Source organism: Rattus norvegicus, chromosome 5 (assembly GCF_021556685.1).
Source record: "Rattus norvegicus strain SHRSP/BbbUtx chromosome 5, alternate assembly SHRSP_T2T, whole genome shotgun sequence".
NCBI classification, from domain to species: Eukaryota; Metazoa; Chordata; class Mammalia; order Rodentia; family Muridae; genus Rattus; species Rattus norvegicus.
The window spans coordinates 156,376,193-156,403,330 of NC_141538.1; the positions used below are offsets into that span (position 1 = coordinate 156,376,193).

General features: G+C 46.3%; 1 protein-coding gene across 51 annotated transcripts in view; it reads left to right on the forward strand.

Annotated features, from left to right (window-relative positions):
• The window catches only part of Eif4g3 (eukaryotic translation initiation factor 4 gamma, 3), a 220,356-nt gene that overhangs the window by 168,116 nt on the left and 25,102 nt on the right, over window positions 1-27,138 (forward strand). For all 51 annotated transcript variants that reach the window (XM_087548436.1, XM_087548438.1, XM_087548440.1 and 48 more), the window contains 10 exon segments: window positions 3,405-3,538; window positions 4,523-4,642; window positions 10,253-10,423; window positions 12,568-12,765; window positions 18,019-18,165; window positions 18,504-18,740; window positions 20,249-20,353; window positions 22,130-22,262; window positions 24,879-24,973; window positions 25,846-25,939. In XM_087548436.1, coding sequence (XP_087404562.1) covers window positions 3,405-3,538; window positions 4,523-4,642; window positions 10,253-10,423; window positions 12,568-12,765; window positions 18,019-18,165; window positions 18,504-18,740; window positions 20,249-20,353; window positions 22,130-22,262; window positions 24,879-24,973; window positions 25,846-25,939 — 1,434 coding nt within the window.

Genomic DNA, 27,138 nt, shown 5'->3' on the forward strand with positions numbered 1-27,138 from the left:
CTTCTGGTTCTGCAAGACATGATTGCTGTGGACCGTCATGGAGGGACGTGCTGTCAGCAGGTCCAGCTGGGACTCCTTGGATGTGAACTTTGGGCTCAGTGAAAGTTTTTTCTGTACCAGAAGAAAATAAAGTTCATAAAGCAGCCTTGAATGTAAAAGTGCTAGGCTGGAAATAGACCAGGCCAGGGTGTTTCAAATGTCGCTTTTCATCTCCTTCACAGGCTGTGAAATTAGAGCATTAAGCAGTAGTGTCTTAAGAAGAGTAATGAAACAGCGTTGCTGCTGTCTCCTGTAGGAGAGTGGTGTTCCTGAGAGTCTCCATCAGTCCTGCTTTTGTCCTGTGGTCCTTATTCCTTCTGTGATGGATTAAGTCATTGTCTCACTGTGTTCCAACCGCTTGAGGGATCGATTATAGGCAATTTCATAAATGTATGCAGTTTACCTTCTGTTACTGCCTGCATCTTTCTGGACATTTTATAGTTAAATAATATTGGGAAATCCCTAACATACACTTCCCATGTTGAATTGCTTTTTTTAAAAAAAAATTTTGGTTTAATTTTAAATACTAGGACACTTTTTCTACTGAGCTATGTTACAGCCCTGTTTTACTTTTCAGCACAACTCACTTTGTATCCCAGGCTGACCTGAACTTGCAGTCCTTGTGCCTCCGCCCCCAGAAGACCTGGGCTTGCACGTGTGTGCTGCCAGGCCTGGCCGTCATGGACAGCACCACTACTCCCAGTTGATGTGCTTGTTTACATCCTAACGCTGCATTCTTACCACACATCGAATTTAGCAGCTATTAAGCAGAACAGTTTTGTATAAAAGCCTCTTTTTTAAACTCTAGGAGCAATGTCTCCCACCAGATCCCTAAACACTGATGGTGACCACCAGCCTTTTCTTCATAATTCAGCCAACAGTGCTGTCCTTGCTGAGTTACAGGGTCCAGCTCTCTGACGACCCTCTGATTTCCTTTAACCTTGTAATCCTTGTATAGCAGTAAGGTTCGGAAAGGGATGGTTTAAATCCTAAACCTCAATAAGTTATCTACTTTCTAATAATAGAGTTACGTAAGACAGGCTTGGTTTGAAAATGTCTTCATAACATTAAGAGAGTCTTTTATGGTAGGAACCCAAAGAACACAAAGTCCTGCTCCTGGGACATGATCTGGGGCTCTCCCCTTAAAAGCATATACTAACTACCGTAGACTAGAGTTTAGTTCCCAGCCTCAACCTCAGACAGCTTACAAGTGCCTACAACTCTAGCTCCAGGGATCCATGCCGCCCGGGCCTCTGCATATGCACAGACCCACATATTTAACGTTTTTAAGCAGAGGAAGCTGGAGAAATAGCTCAGCAGTTAAGAGCACTGGCTGCTCTTCCAGAGGCACTGAGTTCAATTCCCAGCAACCACATGGTGGCTCACAACCATCTGAAATGGGATCTGATGCCCTCCTGTGGTGTCTGAAGACAGCTACAGTGTACTCATATGCATAAATTTAAATAAATAATTTTTTTAAGTTTTTAAAAGCTGGAATTTTTTTTAAACGAAAGTGAAGTTAAATGGTTGATACAACACAGACAGTCAAGACAAATTCCTGTGGCAAAATATTAATTGCAAATTTGTAATAAATCGGGAGCTGAGGCATCCCTGATAGTTCACGTTGTCATCCTAGCACTCTGAAGTCATCCTAGGACTCTGAGCTCCGCAGTGAAACCCTGCTTCTAAAACGTAAGACCATGGGTCAGGCTTTCTCACTGGAACCCAACTCAGTTTCTTCAAATTAAATTGAAAACAAAGATGAAAATCCTCACTCTAGCTGATTAGGCTTTCATTGTCTGAGGTAAACTATTCTTTAAAGTAGCGGTGCCATGTGAACCGCCATGTAGCTGACCATGTTTCACAGGAAGCTAAAGTCTTGTCCATTTCCTTATTTCTGCAGCCTTCCTCCTTGACGGTCCTTGTATGTCCTTAAGAGCCTGGATGGCTGGGCGGTGATGAAACCTGCCTTTACTCTCAGCGCTAGGGAGGCAGAGGCAAGAGGATCTCTGTAAGCTCAAGGCCAGCCTTGTTTACAGAGCTCCTTCCAGGACAGCCAAAGCCACACAGGGAAACCCTGTCTTGAAAAACATCAACAAAGGCGAGCCTGGCCACAAGAGTGTGGAGCAGTGCCTGGGCCGTCCTTCCAGGTGTTGTCATATGTGGATGTTTGCAATCTTCACTCTTCATCAGCTGTCAGGGTGCCTGTGCTAACTTTGATGGGGCCTGAGGGCTGCCCAGCCTTAGGGGATCAGCTGAGGTTGGACACAGCATTGAATGCAGGCCAAAGACTGATGATCTCTGGCCTTGTAGCTTTCTCAACTCTATTGGATGCTGTTAGCCTCTGGAGATGTGACACTCTCCTGCTTATTCTGTGGCTGAAATCCACTGGCTGTGGAGATTGACACATGCTGTATAGCAGCCAGCTTGACAAGAGCCCTATTGCAGACCAGGCTAGTCACGGCATGAAGTGGAAAATGGCTGTATCGCTGCATTTGGATGGGTGCGTGGAGCAATGGACTGATGGATGGATGCATGGATGGATGGATGGATGGATGGATGCATGGATGGATGCATGGATGGATGCATGGATGGATGCATGGATGGATGCATGGATGGATAGCTCAGATAACCCCAAGCCAAAGCATCACTTTTATTTCTTTTCTCTAGCCTTTTTGTAGATAAAAGTTCTTAGAAAATTACCTCATGGATAAAATGTTAAAATGGGAGTTAGGAAAGGACATTGATATTAAGTTCAAAGCAGTGTTTCATTCTATATGCTCAGGACAAGTTCAAAGCCACAGCTGCCTTATCATAGTGCACAACTGTGGCTTCATCCTTGGACCTCATGCTTTTCCCAGAGCACAAACTTCATGTTTTTCTGTGAACACAAAGTTGTCCCAAGGCTTTACCGCCTCTTAGTATAATGTGAAAGTTCACTGTGATTCTTAATGTGCAGCCATTGCTTGCTGTTATGAGTAGTGGGCAGTTCTGTTCTTGACTCTACCTTTCTTACATCTGCATTAATTCATGAAAGTTCATATTTATGTTGATCTGCAGGAAATCTGCTCTATAGGGTAGGATAATGCCCAGGGATTATTATGTTAATTTCATAGTGACAGGAAAGGCGTATCAGCTGCTAGAAGCAATCCTGAGATAAAGTCTCTTTGGGACCTTGCCTCATAGAGCTCACCCACTGCAGCCATGCAAAAACAGTGGGCCACCTCCAGGAATGCCACCTGCTAGCCTAGCCTAGCCTAGATGGCTTCTGACACTTTGAGTTTGTTTGCTTGTTTCCTTGAGGAGGTAAGGTAAATATTGAAACAGGTTTGGGCAAATTGTTTCTGCTTATGCTCTTCTTTTAGAGTCCTGGAAACCTGCAGATACAGAAGGCAAGAAGCAATATGACCGGGAGTTCCTATTGGACATCCAGTTTATGCCTGCCTGTATCCAAAAACCAGAAGGCCTACCTCCCATCAGCGATGTGGTTCTTGACAAGGTAAGCCATGTGATCTGAGTGTTGAGGGCAGACAGGTGCAATGGGAACAGCTCTTAGAACTGTTAGATCACAGGCATTAAAATAAAATATGTAATGCTTGAGAGCCACCTGTTCCCAGAATACTGTTGTCTATTTTAGGTTATTGGAAGTTGTTTCTTTTAGTCTTTATTTCATTATGTATATGAGTGTTTTGCTTGCATGTATGCACGAAGTGCCCAAGGAGATCAGAAGTGGGTGTCACATCTCCTAGAACTGGAGTTGAAGATAGTTGAGCCACCATGTTGATGCCAGGAACTGAAATCCCTGGTGCCCTGTAAAAAAAAAAAAAATAGGTTCTCTTTACTGCTGAGCCTTCTCTACCCTGGGACGCTCAAACCGAAAGCAGGAGGGATTTAGAAGATGAAACTTAGGGAAGTCCCCAGTCCTTCGTGTAGACTTAAACCTTCTCTTCTGAGTGTTTGATGTGTGTTTATTACTTATGTGTATGGATATTTACCAGCACAAATGCTTACGTATCACATATGTGCCTAGTGTCCATAGAGGCAAGAAGTGGGTGTCAGACCCCTAGGACTGGAGTTACATAGATGGTGAGTTGCTGTGTAGGTGCTGGGAACTCAAGTCCTCTGCAAAAGCAGCGAGTACTCTTAACCACTGAACCATCCCTCCGTCCCCTGCTTCCTGCCTCTTTACAACTGGTTTATATGGTGTACCTAACGTAAGAGTTAGTGCAGTTTGGGCTTGTTAATCATACAGTGCGTAGAGGCACGGGCTGTGGTGGTGGTTAAAGCGCTTCCCCACAGGCTGCCCCCTCATTCTTGAATGACGTCCACTTGCATCCCAGCAGCTCAGACCGAGTTTTCCGAAGGAAAATCAGAGCTTACCTCGCCCGTCAGCTCACAGCATCAGTGAAGTCTCAGTTAACTCTGTGGCACTGAATGCACTGGCACACATGTGCTTCAAGCTCTTCTGTGCTTCTTCATGCAGATCAACCAGCCCAGATTGCCAATGCGGACCCTGGATCCTCGAATTTTGCCTCGAGGACCTGATTTCACCCCAGCCTTTGCAGATTTTGGAAGACAGACGCCTGGTGGAAGAGGCGTGCCTGTAAGTGCCAGTTCCCTACCACAACCCAGTCAGTTAGGACTGTGGTAGACACCGTGTCTAAGCACAAGGAGCAGCTTCTAAATTCTGAGTCCTGTGATCAAGAAGTGGAAGAGGCAAAGACTGCCCTCCATGATAATCCCCACATGAGTATTAAAGCAAGTGCGAGGTGCCCTGCGCTTTTACTGCAGTGACTCGGGCTGGTCTTTGCTTGTCTCGTCTCTGTAGTGTTGACTGGCACCTTCTTCTGCTATAGAACCAGCCTTGGTAGGACTCTAGGATGTCACGGTGTCCTAGAGATCCTAGTGGCTCTCTTAATCCTCTCTTTGTTTCTGCAGATTTACAAAGTGCAGAGCGGGCATGGGTTGCCAATCCTGGAACTAAGCACAGCCCCAGGCTGCAGTCCATTGGTGGTGTCTCTCTCCCCTGAGTTGCTTACCTGTAGGGACGCGCTGCATCCTTTTAAAGACAAGTTTGTGGTGATAAAAGTTTTGTTTTGCTCTTGTTTACTATGGGCCATGAAGTTGCAATTTAGGCACATAGCATCTCCAGAAGTGTAGTGTTAGTAACCTGCAGGTTGTCATACACACAGAAGTGGCATCACCAGTATCTGCACTGGGCACCACACTGTACCAGACTGCCTTGCAGATCAGAGGAAGCTGCGCACTATTGGTTATTCTCCACATGGGGTGTCTGCGCTGTCCGAATTGCTTGATGTGGTTCCTAAGTCATTCAGGGAAAGTACAAAGCGAGGGGCCGCATTGCAGTGTGCTTCTCAGTCTTTATTACCGGCTTGTCGTTCTCTATTTTCCAGTAGTTGATGCAAAGGAAGCCCTATGAGTTGAGAACAAGCTGTATCTCTTGTAAAATAGTGAAAATAGAAATGAAATTTTGGAGTGACACTTTGAGAAGATGGAGAAGTGGCTTAGTAAAGTCTTCCTCACAAAGCCTCAGGACTTGAGTCAGTCCCCAGAATGGACCTCATGGGAAAGGCCAGGTGTATAGGTGATAGTGCTCACCTGTAACCCCAGCACCTCATTTTCAGTGTGTCCTAATCGCTGCACAGGATTCCATGTGTGGCTGTAGGTGTGGGTGTTCAAATTCATGTTTATAAATGGTGTGTGTGTGTGTGTGTGTGTGTGTGTGTGTGTGTGTGTGTGTAAGTCATTCACTCTGTAGGACTGTTTGATGGTAACACCACAAAGTACTATGTTTTTTATAAGAATACTTTTAAAGTTATCATTTATAGTGTCAATGCAAATTAAAGCTCTCACCTTTATGTAAGAGTTTATTCTAGAACTGGAGAGATGGCTCAGAGGTCAGAACATTGGCTGCTCTTCAGGAGTTCAATTCAAAGCAACTACATGGTGGCTCATAGTCATCTGTAATGAGATCTGGCTCCCTCTTCTGGCACACATAAATAAATGTATTCTAGAGCTAAATGATCAGGGCTCAAGACCATGGATTTGGCTTTCTTCAAATGTCCCACTCTAACTTGGTGGCACTTCTGTGACTTTTTTAGTAAAAGAACAAAAGAATGTCACTTTTTCAGATACACTGATGGAAATTTTAGGTAAGGGGTTGTAGCCAGACAGGAATCTTGGCTTCTGGTCTCACAGGCTGATTATACTCCAGTCCCTGGATTATTAGAACATAGGACTTGTTAGTACATCCCAACAGAATCCCCTGATGATCACAAGGAAGTTAGATCCAGCACAGGGGTGGTCAGTGAGTGGTTTATTAAGGGTGCTGAAGCTAGCCTGGACAGGTGGTCTTCGAGCCTGCAACCTTCAGCTTTCCTCCTTCACGGCTCCGTCAGTTTGCCTTGTCTAACCTTTACCATGGGGTGACTTTTTCTTCTGGGAACTTGAAGTGGGTGAGGAGATGTGTCTGAATTGGTCTCACTTGCTGGTTATAATCTCGAGGCTTGCTCATTGGTTGTTTGCAGTAGTTTCTGTAAATGACTCTCTTCAAGTGTGCACTGTGTGAGTCTTCTTTATCTGGGGTGGGCATATGGACATACTGTGCACATGTGCACATGCCTGTGGGCAGACCAAGATCCGTATCTCGTGTCCCCTCGGTCACAATTGACCTTAGTTTTTAAGGCAGGCTCTCCTGTGGAACGTGGGACGTGCTGTTTCAGGTACATCTGCTGGCGGCAAGCTTTCAGGATGGTGTGTCTGCCCCCACCCAGCATCGCTGAGACTGCAGATGTGCACTGTCACCCTGTGTCACCTGTCTTACATGGATGTGGGAGGTGTGGCGTCTCCATGTTAGCCCCTGTTCGGTCTGGCCAGGCCTTCATTCCATGTCTTGTCCATTAGTTTGATGCTTTCCTTTTTCCTAAGTGCATTGTTCTGGTGTTTTTATATGCAAGTGTGGGTTAAATTGTTTGCTTGAGTTATTTCCATCCCTGAAAAGGGTACTTATCCCTACAAGCTGCCTCAGGAATAGCCTTGATCATACAATCCAGTGTTTGGCTAACTGGACATCTTACCAGAGCTGTTTGGGCCAGATCCTGTGTAGAAGGTCCGTCTCTAAGTAAGTGTCCTCAGTCTGCTTCAGCAGCTGTCCCTGGGGAAATCTCCCTGCCTCTCAGTTAAACCATGTCCCCTACCTTCTCTGGCCTGCTTTTTTTGTTTGTTTGTTTTTTTAATGTTTGCTAAAACATTTGGGATCCTGCCATCTGTTCTGTGTCCTTTCTTGATACATTTGACAGTATTAACGAGGATTTGAACTTTTATCCTGAAACCCAGTGGCACCCATTTCTAGTCCTTGATTGATGGTGTAAAGGATGACTTGGAACATTTAGGCGGAAATGCTTTTAAACTTTCTACCTAGGTTAGGACTGTATCTGACCTAGACACACAGTTTTTATGGTATTTTAGTCAATATTCCCCCCGCCCCCAGAGTTCTCTATGCATTTAAAAGTGCAAACTACTGTAGTTTGTGTCTTTTGAAGACTTTTTTTTACTGTTAAAAACCCTCTTAAAAATAATGCCAATATTTACAGCATTTGAATGATTTATCAGAAGAAAACCCAATTGTCGTGTGTAACAAGGCCGAGAATTGAAAGCACAGCGTCCAGGCCATGGTTGACCTTGAGCAGAGTGCTAGGTGTGAGGGTGCTCCAGGCCAGGAGAGCCTAAACTGCAGGAAATCCTGCCTGTGTCCCAAAGAAGGATACGCACCTTCAGTTCCAGTGGAGATAGGCAGATTTCTGTGAGAACAGGGCCAGCCAGGGCTACCTGAACAGTGAGATTGTTTCAAAGCGGGGAAGAGAGAGTAAACTTCAAAAACCAGAAAAGGAGACTGACAAAGCATTTAAGGTGGCAGGCATTAGTCCTACATACAAAATAATAGCTTTACATTTTTATTTTTAAGATTTAAAAAACAAGGGGTTGGGGATTTAGCTCAGTGGTAGAGCGCTTGCCTAGGAAGCACAAGGCCCTGGGTTCAGTCCCCAGCTCCGAAAAAAAGAACCAAAAAAAAAAAAACAAAACATACATATGAATTCGTACATGTTTATGCAGTAACTGCAGAGGCCAGAAGAGGGCATTGGACCCCATGGAACTGCAGGTACTGGGTCTTACATAGGTGCTGTGCACTGAACTCCATTTCTTGGCAAAAACAATGGGTACTTTTTTTTTTTTTTAAGATTTATTCATTTGTTTTATGTTGGTCAGTACTCTATCTTCATGTACACCTGCATACCAGAACAGGGCATCAGACCCCAGGAGAGATGGTTGTGGTTGCTGGGAACTGAACTCAAGACTTTTGGAAGAGGAGACAGTGCTCTTAACTGCTGAGCTCTCTTTCCAGCCCTTTAACATTGTATTTATGTGGGTGCACACGAGTCCAGTGCCAAGGAGGCATCAGGTCTCTTGGTTTGGAATTGCAAGCAGCAGTTGAGCTGCCCAGTGAGGGTGCCAGGAACCACACTTGGGTCCTTTGGAAAACCACCATCACCACCCACACACCCCCTTTTTTTGGGGGGGGGGCAGGGCTCCATGTAGCCCTGTTTCCTGGAAACTGCCATGTAGACCAGGCTGGCCTCAAACTCAGAGATCCACTTGCTTTCCCTTCCAAGTGCTGGAATTACAGGTATATACCACTATGCCTGGCCACCCAGAAACAAGCATTCCTACCTTCTGAGCTGTGTCACCAGTACTGTGCAACTAGTCTTGCTATAACAATATTTAATTTGATGACCATTGGTGTCATCAATGTATATTGATATTATTACATGTAGGGGAAGGAAGAAATAGACTTTTTTCCAGACAATAATTAGTTCCTCTTGGGTTGATGAAATCAGGAATCACAATGCTCAGCTTTAAGAGTTGGTGCCTGTTGGGCTGGAGAGATGGCTCAGCAGTTAAGAGCACTGACTGCTCTTTCAGAGGTCCTGAGTTCGATTCCCAGCAACCACATGGGGGCTCACAACCATCTGTAATGGGATCTGGTGCCCTCTTCTGGTGTGTCTGAAGACAGCTACAGTGTACTTACATATAATAAATAAATAAATAAATCTTTTAAAAAAAAGAGCTGGTGCCTGTTACACAGAATTTAGTAATAAAGTTGTATTTAAATTCTTCCTGTAAAGTTTACAAATACAGCTTTTATTTCAGTGCCTTTAATGAGTTAGAATTTATTAATAGTTCGCTGACTTTTTTGGGGTTTTTTTGTTTGTTTGTTTTTAAAGATTTATTTATTCATTTATTATATATAAGTACACTGTAGCTGTCTTCAGGTACACCAGAAGAGGGCATCGGATCCCATTACAGATGGTTGTGAGCCACCATGTGGTTGCTGGGAATTGAGCTCAGGACCTCTGGAAGAGCAGTCAGTGCTCTTAACCGCTGAGCCATCTCTCCAGCCCCAGTTCACTGATTTTTGACAAAGGATCTCACCCTTAGCTCAGGCTGTCCTAGAACTCAGTGTAGCCCAGGCTGACATTTCTGTCTTCTGTCCCACATGCTGGGATGACAGTTGTGTGAGTGTGCATTACCACAACTAGTACAAATAGTTTGTTTCTTTCCTTTTCTTTTACAAATAGTGTTTGAAACAGCTTTGTCACTGGTGATGTCTCCGTGAATGTTTGTGGCGCAGGAAATAACTAGTCCTGGTGCAGGCATCAAGGCCTGTGTGGTGTAACTTTCATTGAGCAACAGGCTTCCTGGGTTGGAGTGGTAGCTTATCAGACACCATTTTTTTTTTTAAGATTTATTTATTTAATGTATAATGTAGCTGTTTCAGACACAATAGAAGAGGGCATCAGATCCCATTACAGATGGTTGTGAGCCACCATGTGGTTGCTGGGATTTGAACTCAGGACCTCTGGAAGAGCAGGTACTGCTCTTAACCTCTGAGCCACCTCTCCAGCCCCAGACACCATTTTTTGATCCTTGTGGACCTTAGAGGTAGAGCTGTTGTTATGATGGTGTCCTGAGGCGTTTTCTCCCTCCTGACTCCTGAGGAAGATTATTTCTAACTTGGACACCTCATACCTGGTCTTTTCATCTAGAAGTGTTTGCTGTCAACGTGAGGCCTGAGCAGCCCCACAGAAGCGGGCTGCTGTGAGTTCTCTGAATGCTTGTAATGTTCTTGTCCTAGTTGTTGAGTGTTGGACCTCGGAGGTCTCAACCTGGCCAGAGAAGGGAGCCCAGGAAGATAATTACTGTCTCCGTAAAAGAAGACGTGCACTTGAGAAAGGCAGAGAATGCCTGGAAGCCCAGCCAGAAGCGGGACAGCCATGCCGATGACCCCGAAAGCATTAAAACGCAGGTGAGGAGCCTGTGCCCATGCCTTGGGCAGGAGCCTACTGCTAGCTTTAGCCTTCCTTTGTAAGCTCTTCCACATTATCTGTGTTTGGGAAGGTTAACGGTGTTTGTTAGCCACTGTACCTGGCTTTTTTTGTCCTTTTTTTCCCCTAATATCATTGTACTGAGGCCTACATGATTATTAAAAATAATCTCATCTGTGTTGGTGGCCCTACAATGTCATTCCAGTAACAGCTGTGTAGACCAGGCTAGCCTGGAACTCAACCTTGTCCTTTACCACTAGGGTGCCACTTTCATTATTCCTCTTCTGCAGAGCCGCCACACTTTGTTTCCATTGTGTTGGTGACCAGCCTGTCACCCAAGGACCAAGCTTTCTGCTTGCTTGTATCTCTGTGCACTGAATGCACGCCTTGTGCTGCCAGAGGCTAGAAAGGGAGGGTCATCAGATCCCCTGAAAGTGGAGAAAGAAATAAGACAGTCATGAGCTGCCCGTGGATGCTGGAAAATGAACCTGTTTGGGGTGTTTAGTTTTGTCTTTACATCTATAGTATGGAACTGACTCCTGGATTTTTTTTCTTCTTTTTCTTTCTTTTTTACTAAAAGATAACATAGAAATCCTGTACGGTTTAGAATTTCAATTAAACTGTAGATGACTTTGGCAAAAACTCACATTACAGCAACAGTGAGCCTCCCAGCAGGTGGATGAGGTCATCACCTCCCTCTGCTCGGGTCTTGTCTCCCTCTTCCTGCAGGGCTCAGTCGTTCTTAGAAAGCTCCTGTGGCTGTCTTGTTAGGTGTTTAACTGAGTACTAGGTGGGTCAGTGCTGCTAACGATGGCCCCGTCTCGTTTCTGGTGGAAGTAGAGCTGACAGCTGTGGTTCCTGCAGATTCCTCACAGCTGCTGCAGCAGCTGCTTAGACTTGTAGCCCTGCTGGGACGTCACCAGTTCCAGGGGATCGGAAGCAAGACAGTGTCTCAAATACAGGGAGGGAGGGAGGGAGAGGGAAGGCCGACTGCCTTTGCAGCTTGCTGTTACCCTGAGGTCACTGGGCTCCTTGCTGACCAGGAGCTCCTTTTTGTAGACTCCTTGCAGTCAGGCCCTGTGGGCAGGCAGCTGTCGCCCTTGGAGGACTGGGCTGGTCGCTCCCTCTCCGGTGTTGGTCTGTGTTTCCTTCTTACACGGAGGCCCTTTCACAGGACACTGAACAGCAGTGGTAAAAGTAACATAGACATGCTAGCTGCTCATCCTGGTCCACTGTGTCTAAACAACATTCTTCTTACTAGCTCTAATTCAACTCTCTGGGACAGGGCCTCTCCCAGAACTCCCTCTACAGACCATGCTGGCCTCGAGCTCAAAGAGGTGGCCTGCCTCTGCCTCCTGAGTGCTGGGATTAAAAGTCCTACACCACTGCCACCTCCACCTGGCTCTGTCTAGCTCTAAGCTGCTTATTCAAAACAAGCAAAAGCCTAGTTTGACTTTTACTTTTAGTGACTACCCACTAGTCACATGGCGGGATTGGAAGGGTGCCTGTGATTCCAGCTCCTAGGATCTGGCCTAATGATTCAAGGACAGCCTAGGATATACGAGACGCTGTCTTAATTTTTTTTTTTAATTAAAATCTTTTTACTTAGCCCTAATTAGGAACAAACTTTTAAAAATGACAGTCATTCAAAGGTTGCACCAACCATTTTAAAGCTTTAGATGCACCTTGTCATGGTCTGAGAAATGACCAGGAGTCAGGGGACTGTTTCGAAGTTGAACCTGTTGTATGTGATACTAGAAAACCCACCGCCACTCCCCTGAGTTCCTAGTTCCACAGGAGAAAAGTGGAAGAGGAAACCAAACCACATGCAATTTTCCTGACCAACCTTTGTGTGACTGAAGTCCTCCCTCCCTACAATGCTCCACAGTCCAGAGCAGTGTGGGAGTCCCTCGGTGTTAAGTGGGCTCAGTTCATTAAGACTGGCTAACGCGGGGCTGGGGATTTAGCTCAGTGGTAGAGCGCTTGCCTAGGAAGTGCAAGGCCCTGGGTTCGGTCCCCAGCTCCGAAAAAAAAAGAACCAAAAAAAAAAAAAAAAAAAAAAAAAGACTGGCTAGCGCTGTTTATTCGTTAAGGCTGCTAACGCTGTTTGCTCTGCTCCTCTTAGGAACTTTTCAGAAAAGTTCGAAGTATCCTAAATAAACTGACACCACAGATGTTCAACCAGCTGATGAAGCAAGTGTCGGCACTTACCGTGGACACAGAGGAGCGGCTAAAGGGGGTCATCGACCTGGTCTTTGAGAAGGCTATCGATGAGCCCAGCTTCTCTGTGGCGTACGCAAACATGTGTCGGTGCCTAGTAACGGTAAGAAGAGAGGAAGCAGTAAACCGAGAGTCGCCAAGAGGTATACTCTCCCCTCGGTGTAGTCTTCCCACAGTGTCATTGCAGGGCAAAGGGGAGAATATATTGCTAGCCCTGCTGTATTATATTGTCACTGAAAGAAAAGAATTTTGCAAAAATAATGTCTGTCCCCACCTCTGGGGAGTATATGGAGACTTGCTTGAAATGGGCACAGGCATATGGTCTCCTCCCATCCTCCTCCTCTCTGAGTGAGGTTTATGCTAGTAATATGGAATTATATCGCAGGCAACAATTTTATTCTGGAGTATCATAGAACTAGAGCATGTGCTAACTTTAACATAAACTAAATCTAAAATTAAATTAACTTCTAATTTCTACTCTCTGAAACTGAAAAGATAGTTGTCTTGTCATCTAAAATGTTCAAAATCTGATCGTTTGCTCTCTGGCTAGACATAATAGCTCACACTTCAGTCCTAGCACTCAGGAGGATGATCGCTGAGAGGTCAGACCTGCTCAGGATACAAAATAAGATCGTCTCAACAACAAGGAAAAACATACACACAAACAAGCAATTTCCTCTTCTTAAATTGTCACAGACATTAATTTAATCCATAGCATTTATGTGAACACACATAAATATGAATAAGATGTAAAACAAGAGAAACACGAACACAGTGTTAAAGCACTGTAAGACAGCATTCCTGCTTAGACAGTCATCCAGCTGCCGCAGATAGTCGTAGAAAGGGAAACCAAAAGAGAGTGAGGCGGGCTGGCACTGTCACTGGCTCAGCACCCACACCAGCACCAGCTGCCTGAGGCTCCCACCACTCATTGCTACTACATCACTGTGTGGCTGTGTGTGGCAGACACAGTGACATGGTGCACATACAGCAGTGTGTGTCCCTGGGAGACCTGAGAGGGTGTGAGACTCCCTGTGGTGACAGGCAGTTGTGAATGGCCTGATTTGGGTGCTGGGAACTTAACACTGATCCTCTGGCAAAGCGTGAGTGCTCCCCCAGCCCTCCAGCGTTATTCTTTGTTAATTGATAGAACCTTAGCTCTAACATTGAGCTGGATCGGTCTTCTCACCAACCGTCAGCATCTGCAGACACTTTCTGTTAGTGTCAGCCTCTTTGACAGCACAGGTTGGAGGAGGTGCCACACACTGCTCAAGGAGAGACCGATGTCTGACAACAGAGTTCTCCAGCCCAACTGACATATGTGAAGAAGCCCTGCCTGGGTAGTGTTGTCCCGGATTAAGGAGAATGTGTACTCTCATTGTTTACAGGATTGTATTTCAGTCTCAGCGCTGTGTACAGAGATTGTGTGCTTTACACTTTACAGCCTCTCACTGTCCCTCTCTCTCATTGTTGTGCTTTTTTTGTGCAAGAAACCCGCGGCCTTGCACATGCTAAGCAAGCTGTGTAATCAGTGAGCACCTCCACGTGAACGCTTGCAGGTGCCTTGAGCCCACCTGCCACTGTAAAACTGAATGAGTGCACTCTCGTGTTATTTTACATTGCTTAGGTGAACAAAATGGAGTCCCTCTTTTTCTCATGTTGTTAGGTACATTGAAGAAATTGATACTACAGACTTTTTAACAAGCCACACATTTGCACCTGGTGCCTTTCCCTACCACCTTGTGCTCAGGCAAACCATGTACACTACAGGGTCATAAGAGAGGAAGGCTGGCTTCTGATATCATCGCTTCCCCCAGTTCAATAAGAAATGACTAAAGACCACACTGCAGGACTCTCGGCCAACTAGAAGCTAAAATTCAACACCTTTGCTACCTCAGAGATAAGTGGCATGGAGAAATATGGTCAAGAGAAATGTCCTCCAAGCAACTGTGCCTATTGATAATGACGGTTTCAGGCAGGAGTGTCATCGTGTGTCATTGCACATTCGATGCCAGCAGGACCCTGTCTCAGCATAGAGGAACAATGTGTTACCCAAGGCACTGCAGCTCATTCCTGTAACCCAGCACTCAGGAACAGATACAGCAGGATCGGGAAAAGCCCAAGGCCAGCCTGGGCTACGTACTGAGCTCTAGGCTAGCCAGAGCTATGTATAGCAGAACCCATTCCCAAATTGTAAAATATAAATAATTTTTAATTAAATTAATAAGCTAATTTTGTAACCTTAAGTTGCCATATTTTGTTCTAATTAATTACCGTGAAAATGAAAATCCTCATATCCTCATTTCAGAATGCCTCTACATTACATGCTGCACAGGTCCTCACATCTAAAATGCTCCTTCGTGTCTGAGAGAATGAAGGCCTGAATACAGAAGTGCGCTGGCCAGTTTTTTTTTTTGTTTTGTTTTGTTTTGTTTTTTTTTTTTGGTTCTTTTTTTCCGGAGCTGGGGACCGAATCCAGGGCCTTGCGCTTCCTAGGCAAGCGCTCTACCACTGAGCTAAATCCCCAACCCCTCGCGCTGGCCAGTTTTATGCCAACTTCATACAAGTTGGAGTCATCAGAGAGGAGGGAGCCTTGGTTGAGAAAATGCCTTCATAAGATTGGGCTATAGGCAAGACTCTAGGACATACTCTTAACTAATGATTGATGTGAGAGGGCCCAGCCCACTGTGGGCAGTGCCATCCCTAGGCTAGTGGTCCTGGGTTCTGTAAGGAAGCATGCTGAGCAAGCCAGGGGAAGCAAGCCAGTTAGCAGCACCCCTCCAAGGCCTTCAGGTTTCTGCTTGAATTTCTGCCCTCACTGCTTTCAACTGTGAATGAAATAAAACCTTTTCTCCCCAAATTGCTTTTAGTCATGGTTTCTATCACAGAAATATTAGCCCTAACTAAGACAAAGGGTAAAGAATTTGAGCAGGTGTCATAAAGCAGGCCTGTATTTCCAACAGGAACATGAGAAGGAAGGCCAAGGCTCTCAGGTATATAGCCTGGAATATTTGGGACGCTGTCTCAGAAAGTCAGGAGGATAAAACAAGAACTTGTAAAACTCCTTCCCTGGGGTTGGGGATTTGGCTCAGTGGTAGAGCGCTTGCCTAGCAACCGCAAGGCCCTGGGTTCGGTCCCCAGCTCCAAAAAAAAGAAAAGAAAAAAACAAAAAAACTCCTTCCGTGCCCACTGGAGAGGTCCCCTTGTGTCTCAACTGTGGCAGGTGTGTGTGTCTGGGGCATGGTGAAGGAAGATTCCAAGGAAGGATGAAGCATCTGGGTGTTAATGTTCCCTGGAAAGGTGTAGGGAAATGAGGAGAGAGTGATGGATTGAGAGTGGGTCAGACGGGCTGGAGAGATGGCTCAGCCCTTAAAGGCTAGGCTCACAACCAAATATATGAGAGTGGGTCAGACTCTCCCATGAGGACGTGAGAGGAAGCAGGTGTGGTGCCACACAGCTGTGAGCCCAGCCCTGGGAAGCTGTCAGGGTCCTCAGGAGGTGGGGCCCATCTGGTCTAACCCATCAAACATCTGCCTCACACCCTCAGATGTGACCGGGATGACCTGGGTGTGAGCCTGTGCCTCTTGCACAGGGCACTGAAGCAGCAGCCAGCTTTTCAAAATGAGCACTCCATTCGGGGTTTTGCAGGCTTCCTTCTGCCTGTCTCTGAATGACTCCAGTAAAGATGTCTTTTCTTGCTTCTGTGCAGTATACATAGCCTGTTGCATACACTGGCCACAGAGAGAAGATAGCAATAGAATGATAGTCATACAGTGACATCCCAAATGCTGGGATTGAGGCCTGTGCCCAATTAACTGTCACCTTGAAGACTCTTGAGATGTGGGCCCTGGTATGATAGTAGGGTGGCCCTGACTGCCCTGGGATGTCATTGCTGTTCTGTTCTTTGCGTCGGCTGACATCAGGGCTATGGCAGCTTTTCCACATTTTTTCTAAATTGTATGTCCTGATTTTCCCTGCTTCCTAAGAGGCCACTGTGCTGGCCTCTGGGCGGGGTAGAAGCTCAGTAACTGATCTTCCCTGCATCATAGGAGCGCACTGACGGGTGCTCCACACCGTCATGGGTCTGCCTGCCACCTTCTCCAGCCTTTCAGTCCTGACCAGGTGTCCACATCCATTTGGTTGAAAAGATTAATTCTCTCCATTAGTCTCAACAGCATATCTGATCCCAGTACTTGGGAGACAGAGGTAGAGGCAGGAGAATGGGGAGTTTAAGGTCATCCATAGCTTTACAGTAAGGTCAAGGCCAGCCTGAGCTGCAGAAGGCTCTGTATCGAAAACAAATCAAACAGCATGGTGTTGAGTATTTGGTTAGTGTTTCATCCCTGCTACAAACCAAGTCAGAGGGGTGGGATAGATTGGTGACACATGCCTGTAGTACCAGCACTAAGGTGCCATAGGCAGAAGAATTCCAGATTTAAGGCCACCTTGGAGACTCCAGCCTGCCTAAAGTAATGACACCCTGACTCAGAAACAGCTACAGAAAAGAAAGAGAAAGGTTTCCCCCACTTGGCCTAGGCAGTAATGGATCTACTCTGAATCCAGAAAAGCCCTTTTATACAGTATCTGAGTAGGAGACTTTCCTGTTTTGTTCGAGTGGATGCTCTATTCTGCTGTCTAAATAAAGGAAGGGTGAGGTGGCATGGCGGGTAGAGGTGCTTGCTGCAAAACTTTGACGACCTGAGTTTGATCCCCATAGCCCAAGTAGAAAGTGAGAATTCTCCATGGATGCACCAAGCACATGTACGTGTACGTACATCACACACGCACACGCACACACACGCGCACACACACACACACACACACACACACACACACACACCCCTCATATATAAATACAATAAGGTCTAAACAAAGGGATAACCTTTTTTAAACCTTCCACAGTTTAAAAGTGTAGCCGTGGGCTGGGGATTTAGGTCAGTGGTAGAGTGCTTACCTAGGAAGCGCAAGGCCCTGGGTTCGGTCCCCAGCTCCGAAAAAAAGAACCCAAAAAAAAAAAAAAAAAAAAGTGTAGCTGTATGGTAGCAACCACTGTACTGATAGCGGATTCCTCTTCAGCTTGGAATGTATCCACGAAAGACGGAAGGTGTTGTCTTTTCTGCATAAGAGACAAGACTGCTTTCCGTTGCTCTGTGTAAAAGACTGAGGCTAGGGTTGGGGATTTAGCTCAGTGGAAGAGCGCTTGCCTAGCGAGCGCAAGGCCCTGGGTTCGGTCCCCAGCTCCGGAAAAAAAAGAAAAAGAAAAAGACTGAGGCTATATTTTTTTTAGAATGTTTATCTGTGTGTCTGTCTGCATTAAGTAATCTGGCTGCCTTTGTGCTTTCCTCTTTGAATGCAGCTGAAGGTACCTATGGCAGACAAGCCCGGTAACACAGTAAATTTCCGGAAGCTGCTGCTTAATCGTTGCCAGAAGGAGTTTGAAAAGGATAAAGCAGATGATGACGTCTTTGAGAAGAAGCAGAAAGAACTGGAAGCTGCCAGTGCTGTAAGACCTTCACTTCAAGTACTGTCAGAGGGACCGTGTGTGTGTGTGTGTGTGTGTGTGTGTGTGTGTGTGTGCGCGCGCGCGCGCGCGCGCTCGCACGCGTGGGCGTGTGTAGAGATGTATAGTATTGGTATTTAGAGGCACTGGGCTCCATAGCAAACGCTAGTCTAACACTAGGCTTGGGAGAGTTGCTCGGCTCACAAGTCTTGAAGAACGCATACTTGGGTGTGTAGGTCTTTTTCTCTGAGGCGTGAGGTCCCTTGGTCCATATTGGAGCATTTGAGCCCAGGAGTACAGCCCTCTGATCCCAGGTGTTCTTCCCCCACTTTACACAACAGCCAGAGGAAAGAACGAGGCTTCACGATGAACTGGAAGAAGCCAAGGACAAAGCCCGGCGGAGATCCATCGGCAACATCAAGTTCATTGGAGAGCTCTTTAAACTCAAAATGCTGACGGAGGCCATCATGCATGATTGTGTGGTGAAGCTGCTAAAGAACCATGATGAGGAATCCCTGGAGTGCCTGTGTCGCCTGCTCACCACCATCGGCAAAGACCTGGACTTTGAGAAAGCAAAGGTACCAACCAGAGACACAGAAGACTCCACCAGGGGCTCTCAGTCAAGAGCAGTCTGTGTGCAGGGTCCTCCCGCCCTCCTCACTGCATGTGTGTGACTGGCAGTGCTCCTCACCTCACTTGTGTTAGCTCTAAGGTGAGGTGCTCCCTAGTCACGTGCAGGTCAGTCTGCAGACTCTAGGTTGGTCCTTCTCTTTTCTCTCTTCTCTCATAACCATTTTATAGGTTATATGCAGAAGCAGGTTGAGAAATGGATCAGACTTGAAAAAGAGGAAAGAAGAGCTAGTGGGATTGTTTGTTTCTCTGCGACAGGATCTCCTGTATGTCTAAGACTGCCCTCCCAGGGACAGCATGTGTGCGTCACTCTGCCTACTTCAAGTCACTTTTTTGTTAGGCTTTGATTTTTTGAGTCAGGGTCTCGCTATGTAGTACTGGCTGTCCTGGAACTCACTTTGTAGAGTTGACTAGCTTTGAACTCACAAAGATCTGCCCGCCTCTGCTCCTGAGTCCTGGGGTTAAATGCATGGGACGTGGGTTGGGGATTTAGCTCAGTGGTAGAGCGCTTGCCTAGGAAGCGCAAGGCCCCGGGTTCGGTCCCCAGCTCCGGAAAAAAAAAAAAAAAAAAAAAAAAAAAGAACAACAAAAAAAAATGCATGGGACGTCATGCCCAGTTCTCATTTGCTTCTTAAGTTTATGGACTAATTGATGACATTGCCACCTAACCATTGTATAGGAAGGTATAAAGAGTACTTTAAGTAAGACATAGTCTGGCACTGTACAAATAAAGGAAACATTAGAAAAGCTTCAAGGAAATAATATCAAAGATGAGTCAGTCACCTAGGGCTATGGTTGTATGTGACAGAAAGTTCCGAACACCAGGAGTGTACAAGATTGGGGTATTTCCTCTGTGTAACCTGAGTTCAGAGGGAAGGCCTTCCAGCTTTCTGGCCTAAGCTCTGAGCATCCTACAACGCTCTCTGTTTTCCTTACTGTCAGCAGAGCGTGTAGGGATGGAGCAGAGGGGCTGCAGTGTCACAGGCCGGGAGCCTACTAAGTGTGCTCTCCTAGTGCGCGCTGTATTCTCTGTTAAATGCCAGTACTGGGGACAGGGAAGCGGGTGAATGCTTGCAGGTGCTTGCTTGCCAAGCCTGTCAGCCTGAGTTAGAGCCTTGGGATCCATATGGCAGAAGGAGAGGACCGACTCCCACAAGTCTCCCCCACCTCCACCTGTGGATACATACAAAGGCAATACAGAGTCAGTAAAATTTCACCAGTGCTTCTCGCCATGTTGCTCTTAAATTCCCCAAAAGTCTACTTGCTACCTTAGTGTGGTCCATTATACATCTGTAATTATTCCAGCACTCAGGAGACTGAGGCAGGAGGATAACAAGTTTGAGGCAGCCTAGACTGTAGAGTGAGACTCTTTATAATAAAGACAAAAAATAAAACTACATGAAAAAAGAAAATTTGATTTCTTAGCCAGAAATCATGGTGGTTTTATTACTTGCAGCCGCGCATGGACCAGTACTTTAACCAGATGGAGAAAATTGTCAAAGAAAGGAAAACTTCCTCCCGGATTCGGTTCATGCTTCAGGATGTAATTGACCTCAGGCTGGTAAGTTAGGTTTTATCAATAAATACCATGACCAAAACCATTTGGGAAGGGGAGGGTTTCTTTCAGTTTACAGTTTTACAACACAGAAGGCAGGGACTGAAAAGGCGGCCATGAAGGAGTGCTGCTTACCGGCTTACTCAGCCTTCTTTTTCACACAGCTCAGGACCACATCCATTAATCAAGGAAATGCCCTACAGACTGTCTAGTCAGTCTGGGTGGAGGCATATTCTCAATTGAGAGTCTTCTTCGGATAACTCCAGCTCATGTCAAGGTGACAAAAGGTGGTAGGGAAGGGAAATCAGATAGACTTGAGTGAAAAAGTCGGTGGTGTTTGTTGGGGTGGCAAGCTCTTTTGCTTCATGCCCAGCACTGAAGTGACGGGAAGAAGGTGCTGCCTGACTTGTCCTTTCCCAGTTACCTCACCACACTGCCGCTCTGACATTGCCCCTCTGAGTTCAGTACTGGTCAGTGAGACCCGGGCTTTCTAAACTGAACAGCGGAGTCTCGTCTCCACAGTGAACATGTTGAGCTCATAGCCATGTGATCTCTACAGTGCTATTGCCATCCTCTGCCCTTACATACTCGGTGACATAACTATGTACATTGACACTCGTGGATGTTGCTATTCCGCACTGTCTGCCTCAGCTGGAAGCTCATCCCTCACTGCCCTCAGTCCTCAGGGCACCTAGGAGGCTGCTTTGTCTTGTCAGACCCCAGGTGTGACCTTAATAGCAAAAGCTGTGACCTGTTGCTCAGAGCTCCCTCACAAGGCAAACTCAACCCAGTTTCCACCCACGTCTCCACCACGTTTGCTCATTTCAGCCATCAGAAGGGAGGCTGGGATGGAGTGAGGCAAGTTTTGTCTCCTGAGAAGAGAGAAGCAACCTTGCGTGGCATTCTAGGGAGGGTACCAGAGTCATATTAAAGGAATAAAAGTGGTTGTCACCTTTGATTTAGAGACCCTGTGAACTATGACATGAATTGAGTATTAACCCCTCATGTCACACAGTCCTGGAGAATCTTCCTTCTTCCCAACCCACCGCCTTTCCCTTCTGTGTCGGCAGTGTTGGCAGCTGCATTGCACACTTTTTTATTTATTATGTATACATCATACAGCTTTCTGCCTGCATGTATGCCTGCAGGCCAGAAGAGGGCACCAGACCTGATTATAGATGGTTGTGAGCCACCATGTGGTTGCTGGGAATTGAACTCAGGACCTCTGGAAGAGCAGTCAGTGCTCTTAACCTCTGAGCCATCTCTCTAGCCCCCTAGACACTCTTTCCTTCTGACTTTTACCCTCCACTTGTTGGAATGGGCACTGCACACCCCGCCGTAGTTGTTTCCTTAGCTTGAAACCATAAAGCACACCTGTCATCCTCAGCCAGCTGGGGTACTGGCATGCCTCTCCCTTTGGTAGGTATTTTATATGGTTGCCACACTGGAAAGTATATGTTTTGTCTTTTTGCCGGGACAGGGGCTATTAACAGGTTTCTCTGTATAGCCCTGGATATCCTGTAGACCAGACTGGCTTCAAATTCATAGAGGTCTGCCTTCCTCTGCCTCCTGAGTGCTAGGACTAAAGGTGTGTGCCACACTGCCCAGCAAATGTATAGGCTTTTAATTTATTTTTATTTGGAAAATTATATTGTTATTATGTATGTGGTGCTGAGGACCAAAGGCAGAACCTCGCACATGGTAGGCATTTACCAACCTAGATGCCCCACCCTTTCTGTAAAATTCTGTGACTTGACTCTCAATCTTATTCTGTTTTCATAGTGTAATTGGGTGTCCCGAAGAGCAGATCAGGGGCCAAAGACTATCGAGCAGATTCACAAAGAGGCCAAAATAGAAGAACAAGAGGAGCAAAGGAAAGTCCAGCAGCTGATGACCAAGGAGAAGAGAAGACCAGGTGAGGCAGCAGGGCTGGAGTTGGGTGCAGGGTGCGGGACTGTTAGGTCGGTGCTGCAGATGAGATTACCAAGACACCTGAGAATAACCGTGGAGTAAGAATGTACAATGGAGGGGTGTGTCGACTGTCTGAGCCAGTAAGAGAAGCGAGTGAAAGTAGCTCTTGAAACTGATGGCTGGACCCCTCCAGGACACATTGCCAGTAAATGCATGGGGTATCCTCAGTTGAGATGTATTCTCCATTACGGTTGTAAAAATGTAGACTTAAGAATGGTGGCACAGGGGCTGGAGAGATGGCTTAGAGGCTAAGAGCACCAGTTACTCTTCCTGAGGACTCTGGTTCGATTCCCAACACCCTCCTGGCAGTTCACAACCATCTGTAAGATCAGTTCTGTGGGGATTGGGGATTTAGCTCAGTGGTAGAGCGCTTGCCTAGGAAGCGCAAGGCCCTGGGTTCGGTCCCCAGCTCCGAAAAAAAGAACCAAAAAAAAAAAAAAAAAAAAAAAAAAAAGATCAGTTCTGTGGAATCTGACACCATCACACAGACACATGCACGTAAAACACCAATGCACATTTTTTTTAAAAAAACTAAAAAAGAAACAAATCATAAGAAAGGAAGGAAGAAAGCGGTGAAGTTTTAGAGGAGGAGAGAGATGAGAAGAGGAAGAAGCCTTTCTGTGAAGGAGGCCTGACCTGGCCGAGAGGCTGGTGTTTGAAAGGACTTCACCCGTGTAGTGGAGAATGACCAGCCCTAATTGGGGTGTGTGTCACCTCACAGTTTGGATGGACGATGCTGGAAGAACTGAGACCAAGTGCTTGGTTTTGGTTTCTGCCAGTCTCAAGTGTGACGTGTCGCACACTCAGGAGTGTCCATCACGTCACGGGTCGTGTGCTGGTAGCAGTAAACAAACCGAAGTACAGGGTAGCCTTTACCCAGCTGTCTTCAGGGAACACTTTAGAGGAAGAAATGTAGGGACTGCGGGCTTAGGAAAGAGAGGTTGCATTTTTTTAAGTTTTTTATTACATGGCATGCCATGGAGGTCAGAGATCAGTTTGAAGGAGCCTGTTTTCTCCTTATACCATGTTTGTCCCAGGATCGAACTCAGGTCACCAGGCCTGACAGCAACTGCTGCTGCCCGCTGAGCGATCTTAGCATCGCAGAGGTTTTTAAGCAGGAAGCTTGGAGAGCCTTTTCTTGTTGGTGCTGGTGAGCCAGCCTGAAGCAGGTGAGGGCGGGAAGCCCTGTGCACATCTTTGGAAGGAGGGGTTTGGAGCAAAGAGGATGCACAGAGGCCCTGCAGCAGTGCTGCGATCGGAAACAGGAGTCTGGTTAAAACTCTGCCTGTATGGAAAAGGAAGGGTTACGCCAAACGAGGGGGACAGAGGCAGTGGGAACCAGCATCCTGAGAGCTCAGTCCTGAGGTAATTTCTAAAGAATCTTGTCTTTTCTCATTGAGATGATGTGTTTCAGAAGAAAGACAGGACCTTAGCACTGTATAGGACCACACCAGTGTCCTCCACATAGACCAGAAAGAAGCTAAAGGCCACAGGGCAGGTCCTTAGCCCGATCTGGAAAGCTTAAGTAGACCTGCTGACTCAGCAATTGAAGGCTCCATCCTGCAGTGTGTGGATGATTTTATTTATTAATCTTAGATTTTGTTTGTGTCTGTGTCTAACCTAGGCTGACCTAGAATTCCTCACCCTTCTGCTTCTGCCTCCCAAATTCTGAGTTTGTAGAATGGGCTGTGCCACCATCCTGGATCGGCATCTATTTTGAAAGTGGGCTTGGCAAGCTCTGACAGCTAGATAGGAAATGTGAGAGAAAGAGGCTGAGGATTTCCTCAGCGCCCAAGGCTTGGATAGAGCAGAAAGCACGTGTGTTCCACGGAACCCTTGGCTCAGATGGCGAAGTCCATCTGACTCTTCCCAGGCGGATGCTAACCCTGCAGGTTCCAGACTCAGCCACACTGCAGCCACTGCCTAGGAATCACGTGTGCTGTGGTCTGTGTGAGTGATGTGTTTGGAGAGTCAGAGTACCTGTGCTTCGCATTTTCATGCTGTGGATCAGAAGCTCCAGGCTAGGGCTGGAGAGGTGGCTCAGCGGTTAAGAGCACCCAACTACTCTTCCAGAGGTCCTGAGTTCAATTCCCAGCAACCACATGGTGGCTCACAACCATCTATAAAGAGATCCGATGCCCTCTTCTGGTGTGTCTGAAGACAGCTACAGTGTACTTATATATAATAAATGAATAAATCTTTAAAAAGAAAAAAAAAGAAGAAAAAGAAGCTCCAGGCCAGCTGTAGTGGCTGCCATCCAGATGTAGTCCACCTGATCTACTCTGTACAGGAAGACTCTGTCTCAAGAAAGTAAATGAACTCCTTTACCAGAATGGGCATTAGTATTTTTTTTTTTAACTATTTTTTTTCTTTTTTCTTTTTTTTTTTTTTTTTCGGGGCTGGGGACCGAACCCAGGACCTTGCGCTTGGCCATTAGTATTTTAACATTCTGTTTGTAATCTCCTTGGTTTTAATGGTATTCCTCAGTTAACAGCTTTCTCACTCAGTGACAAGCTCACTTGAGGTAATGAGACACTGCCATGCTCTGTCCTCCCTGCAGGCGTCCAAAGAGTGGATGAAGGTGGATGGAATACTGTACAAGGGGCCAAGAACAGTCGTGTACTGGACCCCTCCAAATTTTTGAAAATCACTAAGGTAGGTATTATAAAGAATTTACAAAGCTTGGTGCCCTCCAGTTGCCTGACTAGGCTATATGAGACCTTGCCCTCCCCACAACCTGTGTGTGTGTGTGTGTGTGTGTGTGTGTGTGTGTGTGTGTGTGTGTGTGTGTTAAAATTTTAAAACACTGGCTGGAGAGATGACTCAGTGGTTAAGAGCACTGATTGCTCTCCCAGAGGTCCTGAGTTCAATTCCCAGCAACCACATGGTGGCTCACAACCATCTGTGATGCGATCTGATGCCCTCTTCTGGTGTGTCTGAAGACAGCTGCGGTGTACTCATATATAATAAATAAATAAATCTTTAAAAATAAAGAGGACATTTAAAACACACAGTTGCAGAGCCAAATATGGCACACATACCTGTAACTAGTACTTAGTTAATTGGTTAGGAGTTGTGGCAGGAGGATTGCTGTGAGTTTGTGGTGAGCCATGGCTACATAAACAAACGGACAAAGCAATTTGCACATAACTGGGTGTTGTAGTATAAGAGGAGTCATTTGAAGCTGTATATTTCGTTTGGCATGTTAGTAAGACATTTTGTGCAGAGAACCTAAACATACCCTAGAAGCCAGAGCGGCCTTCACACTGTTCTGTGGAGACTAATCTAAGAAAGGGTTAAAACGCCCACAGGTCCCACCTTAATGAGCACAGCTCCAGTTTACCGTTGCTTATCTTATTTTTGAGGCAGGGTACCTTGGCTGGCCTGGAACTTGGCCTCCCAAGGCCTATGCCACCTTGCCCAGCTAAATTCATGTTGTAAACTGAAATTCCAAGATTCTGTTGCTAAAGTCTGTATGGCACTAAAGCCACTAAAGAATTAACCTGTGAGTGACCTTGTTTTAATAGCCCACCATTGACGAGAAGATTCAGCTGGTTCCTAAGGCACAGCTGGGCAGCTGGGGCAAAGGCAGCAGTGGTGGAGCAAAGGCAAGCGAGACTGGTAGGTGCGGAGGGTCCTTTGCTGGCTGGTGGGGTTTATAACACTGTGGCCTGCAGTGCCTTCCCTGTGTCAGGAGATGTGCGAGGAAAAGGCCTGCAGACTCAATCTGCCTGGAATTGCTGAGCTGTTCTCAGTGGTTCTCAGTCACATGGCACACACTTCCATTCCTATAGGACTCTTTTAACATGTATTACTTCTGTAAATTCTGTTGGATATGTTCTATCAGGATGTGCCTTCTGCTTGGGTCTTTGTATGTACAGCACATGTGTCCTTCTTGCCTGCAAGCGCAGAAGAAGGTCTTAAATTTGGGATCTAGAGATGTGGATGGTTATGAGCTACCATGTGGGTGCTGGGAATTATGGAGGTTCTAACCATTGAGCCTTCTGGCTGTCCTGGACTTAAGAGATCCCTGTGCCTCTGCCTCCTGAATGCTAGGATTAAAGGTGTGCACCACCATGCCTGGCTTTTGAGAACATATTTTATTTTCAGTTAAGCTTATTGTTATATTTCTAAAGGTTTATTTTTGCTTCGTTTTGTTTCTTGACAGGGTCTTGCTATGTAGCCCTAACTGGCTTAGACTCACAGAGACGGGCTTGCCTCTGGTCCTTAGTGCCCATAATAAAGATGTGCCAGGCCTGGGTAGGCCTGGCTGTCCTGGAACTTGATCTGTAGACCAGGCTAGTCTTGAACTCATCCACCTGCCTCTGCCTCTGGCATGCTGGGATTGTCCCTGCACACCATGCCTCAGGTGTTTCTTCAACTGCCTGTAATCCTAGCATTTGGGGGATGAAGATGGGATCCTAAAACACAATTTTCAAAAGGCTGGTTTACAGCTCAGTGTGGCACACATCTGTGATGCTAACTCGGGAGGCCGAGGCAGGAAAACTGTCGTACATTTGAGATACCTGGGCAACATAGTGAGTACCAGGGTAGTCAGAGGTACGAGCCAGCAGGACCCCATTTCAAAACAGAAACAAGACGGCCAGGTGTGTGGCTTCCCCATAGAGTGCTTCCCTGGTGTGCAGGAAGCTGGAGTTTTGGGCTAAGGATGCGTGTGGTTTCTGATATTTGTCATGTGGACATCTACATCTGATGTAGCTAACACAATCATCCATAAAGCTCACATTGCCCACCCTAACTGAACAGCTGCTAACCCCTGGCGGCCTCGCAGGGAGGGAGAGCTGTTTTCTTTAGAAACT